We start from the raw sequence: 4,171 nt of genomic DNA, 5'->3' as shown, positions 1-4,171 counted from the left end.
GATGCTTTCCGATCACTCAACTGTTTCATCTTCCTGTCCGTGTCCTCCCACTAGAATGGAAGCCACACATTGAGAAAGGATTGTGTTTTATCAACCGAAGAATGAAGAGCAGCCAGGACCAGGCTCTGCACAGTGTAGGGCTCCATGAGACAGTCCAGCATGAAGGAAGAAGGTTAGAATGAATCCCGAAGAAGGGCTAAGAACATGGGTTATGGAGTCACCGTGCCTGGGGCCATATCTGGCTTTGCCACTTGTTGCCATGTGGCCTTGGCTAGGTCACACGCGTGCTTCGACCACCTCCACCCCCTAAATGCTGGGATTGCAGCTATGTACCACCACACCCACCTCAGATCATATCTGGTTCTCCAGGTTCCTCAGGAAAATGGAGATGACTGGCACCTTCACAACTGTTAACAGGAATTTGGGGGGAAACACCTAGTGCTTTCTCAGAAAGGGAGTTGTAGACTTCCCACGTGGAGCAGTAATTCTGTGCCTAGAAATCTGCCCTAGAGAAATGAAAACAGTGCATACCGTGCTGGTCTGCTAAACTGCATGCAGCGGTCCCTGAGGGCGGTCATCAAGGCATTCTGTCTCAGCACACTTTTCTTCTCAATCCAGGGTTCACGGCCTTCTTGCTTCTTCGATAGAATATCCTCCTGGGATCTGGTGTATGAGCATCCTTGTTCTGAACCCAAGCGTGGGCAAATCCTGACTCACCCAAACCCCACCTCCACAGACAGCCTCACTCATGGGTTGCACGAACTCACATTTATTCACAGAGACACAGGAACGGGGGCAGACCTTTCTCACCGGAACTCCCAGGGTCTGGCAGTTCCAAAGAGGTGATGGCGTCCAGTGTTTGTCATGGGGGACGGGCAGGCTGGGGCCAACCCACCAGTTCCTATCCCTCTGGCCAAGCGCCCTCCGCCTTGTCCTGCCTTTACTTAAGACACGTGTTGGGTGAGTGTTTCCTAACCAGCATCAGGGTCTAGGGTAGGTAAAAGGAAGGTGAGTGACCCGGGTTCAGGGGTAGGCAGAGGAGGTATCTCTCTTTCAGCTTCCCTCTTCCTTACTGCAAACCGGGAGCTCAACTGGAGGGGCGGAGGGTGGGTGGATGTGGGGGTCAGGAGGCCAAGCCCCCCAACCCGCGTAGGTGGGCCTTGTTGTCCACATCCTCATCCTCCATCTCGAAGGCTGAGTGGTCTTGGCTGTCAAAACAGGAGGCGCTGAGAAAGACAGGGGGGGCCGGCGGGGACTGAGGTGGGGTGCCAGGTGAGGGCGGCTCTTCCTTGATGTGTGCGATGGACAGAGGGAGCCCTTCGGCCTCCTGCTTAAGCGGCGGAGTTTGGGGCGACTGTGCGGCCTGGGACTGGAGAGCCTGCAGCGTGGCGGCCCTCTCCAGCTCCGCCCGTTCCAGCTCGGCGCGGTGGCAGCGCTGGTGGCGAAGGAGGCTGTAGGCGCGGGAGAAGCGGCGTGGGCATCGAGGGCACGGGTGCGGCGCGGGACCCCCCGCGTGGACTTGCGCGTGGCGGGCCAGGTCCGCCAGCCGCTTGAACTCCCGCTGGCAGCGCACGCACTGGAAAGGGCGTGCCCCAGAGTGGGTGACCCCGTGTTGGCGCAGGTGTGCCCGGCGTCGGAAACCTTTGCCACACTCGGGACACCAAAAGCGTGGCTCCCCCGCCGGGGGCCGGGCTGGGGTGGCATCTCCTCCATTCTGCCCGCCTTCAGCCCCTTCCGAGGCGCCCCCACATTCTGCCCCTTCGCCCCCCTCAGGCCCTTTCCCTGAGTTCCGTCCCCCTGAGGACCTGTCGTCCTTCTTGCCGGCCCCGGGCAGGGGGCCAGCAGGCTGAGAGGGCCGTGGACGCGGCGATGCTGGCGGAGGTAGGAGGCCAGGCGGAAGGCCAGGCCGCAGTCTGGACACACAAAAGGCCGATCGGTGGAGTGGACTAGCCGGTGACGCGACAGGGACCAGGGCCTGGCGAAAGCCTTGAGGCAAATGGAACACTGGTGTCGCTTGGGGCGGGGTGGGGGTCCCCCTTCGCCCTCCTGTTCGCCCTCGGGCGCAGACACGGGTGCGCTTTGAGCTCCCCCTTGGTGGCGAAGGCTTCGCGACAGCGGAGACACAGCAGCGTCCAGTCGGCCTGGAGGAGGACCTGTTTCTCCTCCTGTCGCCCCGCGGCCAGGGCCAACTCTGCCCTTAGCTCCGCTGCCCCGGCCTCGGCCTCCTCGGCCTCCAATTCCCGAGGATCGGTACTCGTGGGTGTTAGCCACAGGGCCGGGTCCCGACGGGCCACGTCTCAGGCCACACTGCTGCCGCCTCCTCTGCGACCCCGGCCGCCACCGCCGTGGAGGCTGCTCCACGCCCTCGTCCTGTGGCTCCTCCTTCACGGCCCTCTGCGTGGACAGATCCACCTCGCCACCTGCGTGCTCCTGGGCCAGGTGGCGCCTGAGCTGGGCCGGCTCCGGGAAGGTGCGTGGACAGGCAGCGCAGCGCAGCGGGGGCTGGGGCCCGTGGCCACGGAGTGGCGGGAGAGGTGGGCAGGCCTCCGGAAAGCTTTGGGCACAGGGGCAGGCGTGGGCCGCAGGCCCGAGTGGCTCAGCCGGTGTCGAGACAGTAGTAAGGAAGCGGAAGAGGCGACCACAGGTAGGGCAGGCAGGGTGCCCTAGGGGCTCCAGCACCCCCTCTGCCACGACCACGCCTCGGCACGGCCACGGCCACGGCCTCGGCCTCGGCCACGGTGAGGTGGGCTGCCCTGGGCAGGTGGAGGGGGCTGTGGATCCATGCCTGTGGGAAAAAGGGGGGGAGGCAGGGGTGGGGAGAAGAGATGAAGGATGTGGGTGTGGTGGAGAGAAGAGGAGAGAGAGAGGAGGGTAGATCCTCAGTCCAGAAGAGGAGACAGGGGAGAGCAGGGGAGGCAGGGGGTGAGGAGGCAGAGACAGAGCAGAGGCAGAAGGGGGCAGAGACGGCAAAGGAGAGGAGAGAGTTGTGGAGAAGTGGAAAGGGCGACAAGGTCCGGGAGAAACGGAAGGGAGAGAGATGGAGAGAGAACATAGAGACGAGAGGTGGACGGAGAGGAAGACAGAACAATACACAGGAGACACAGGGAGACAAAGTCAGCCAACTGATTTTGCTCTAGGGCCCAAGGGGATTGAACATTCTCAGTGGGGGTTGGGAACCAGTCCACCCTGGAGGCCTAAGTGGGGTGGGATTCAGTCAAGAGGCTCTGGAAATAGGAACGTAGGTACCCAAAAGTCAGGGGCTGGCAGGGACCAAGGCGCAGCAGAGCTTAAGCTCCTGGGTCTGCGGGGGGAAGGTTGGAGGCTGGACTCCTGGTCTGAGGGAGGAGGCTGAGGCTGACTCCTGGGTCTGAGGGAGGAGGACTGGGGTCTGGACTCGTGGGCTTGAAGGAGCGCTGAGCCCTGGATCCCTGGGTCTCAGGCAGGAAGACTGAAGGCTAGGACTCCTGGGTCTCAGACAGAGCAGGATAGACGAACTAGACTCTTGCAGGTAGGCGAGTCTGGGTGAAGGAGAAGCTGGGTAGGGCCCTGACTCACAAGACAAGGGGGAGGAGGGGGCTGGGAGCTGGGCTGCAGAAAATCCCCAGGGAGGAGATGGCTGTGGCCAGACCCCTGGCCGGGCGTGGTGTCGGGGGAGGGCGTGGAGCCTGCAGGCTGTCGGGGGCCCTAGGTCCAAGAGGGGGCTATCTGTTCCGGGTAGGTATGATCTGCAGAACTGGCCGGCGGTCGAGGCCTCGCGGATTGCTCCGCGCAGGCCCGGGGCTCGCCCCAGTCTCGGGGCGCCGGTCTTACCTCCGCCTCCTGCGCTCCTTTCTTCCTTCCCTGCTGCCGGGCGATCGCGGACAGTGGTGGCGGGGAGGGAGGGGGCTGAGCGTGGTGGGGGGTGGAGGAGGAGGCTGGGCTCGGTGTTACAGCCTAAGCCTTCCCCCCGGAAACCCGGTGTTTGGTCGGAGGCTAGAAGAGGAAAGACTGGCTGAGAAGCCGGAAGCGGAGGCCAGGGACCTTGGGGGCCGAGAAGGAGGGCGGTTCGGCTTCTGAATCCTGGGAGGGGAAGGGGTTGATGGCCTGTCTTTTGGACCCTCGGAGGGAAGAGGGGGCTGCAAGCCTGGGACTCTGGGTCCAGCTCACCACTCCTCCTCCATTTCCCAACAAG

General features: G+C 63.0%; 1 protein-coding gene across 1 annotated transcript; it reads right to left on the bottom strand.

Annotated features, from left to right (window-relative positions):
- Positions 1 to 1,034: 1,034 nt before the first annotated feature.
- Znf579 (zinc finger protein 579) lies at positions 1,035 to 3,946 on the bottom strand. Its single transcript, XM_037202130.1, is given in 10 exon segments — positions 1,035 to 1,839; positions 1,842 to 2,063; positions 2,066 to 2,297; positions 2,300 to 2,349; positions 2,352 to 2,522; positions 2,525 to 2,622; positions 2,624 to 2,656; positions 2,658 to 2,699; positions 2,701 to 2,785; positions 3,811 to 3,946. Coding segments are annotated over 9 exon segments (1,647 nt in total). The 5' UTR covers positions 2,784 to 2,785; positions 3,811 to 3,946; the 3' UTR covers positions 1,035 to 1,123.
- Between the last annotated feature and the right edge of the window lie 225 nt (positions 3,947 to 4,171).

This window comes from Peromyscus leucopus, chromosome 1 (assembly GCF_004664715.2).
Source record: "Peromyscus leucopus breed LL Stock chromosome 1, UCI_PerLeu_2.1, whole genome shotgun sequence".
Classification (NCBI taxonomy): domain Eukaryota; kingdom Metazoa; phylum Chordata; class Mammalia; order Rodentia; family Cricetidae; genus Peromyscus; species Peromyscus leucopus.
This window is presented reverse-complemented; position numbering and strand designations above follow the sequence as displayed.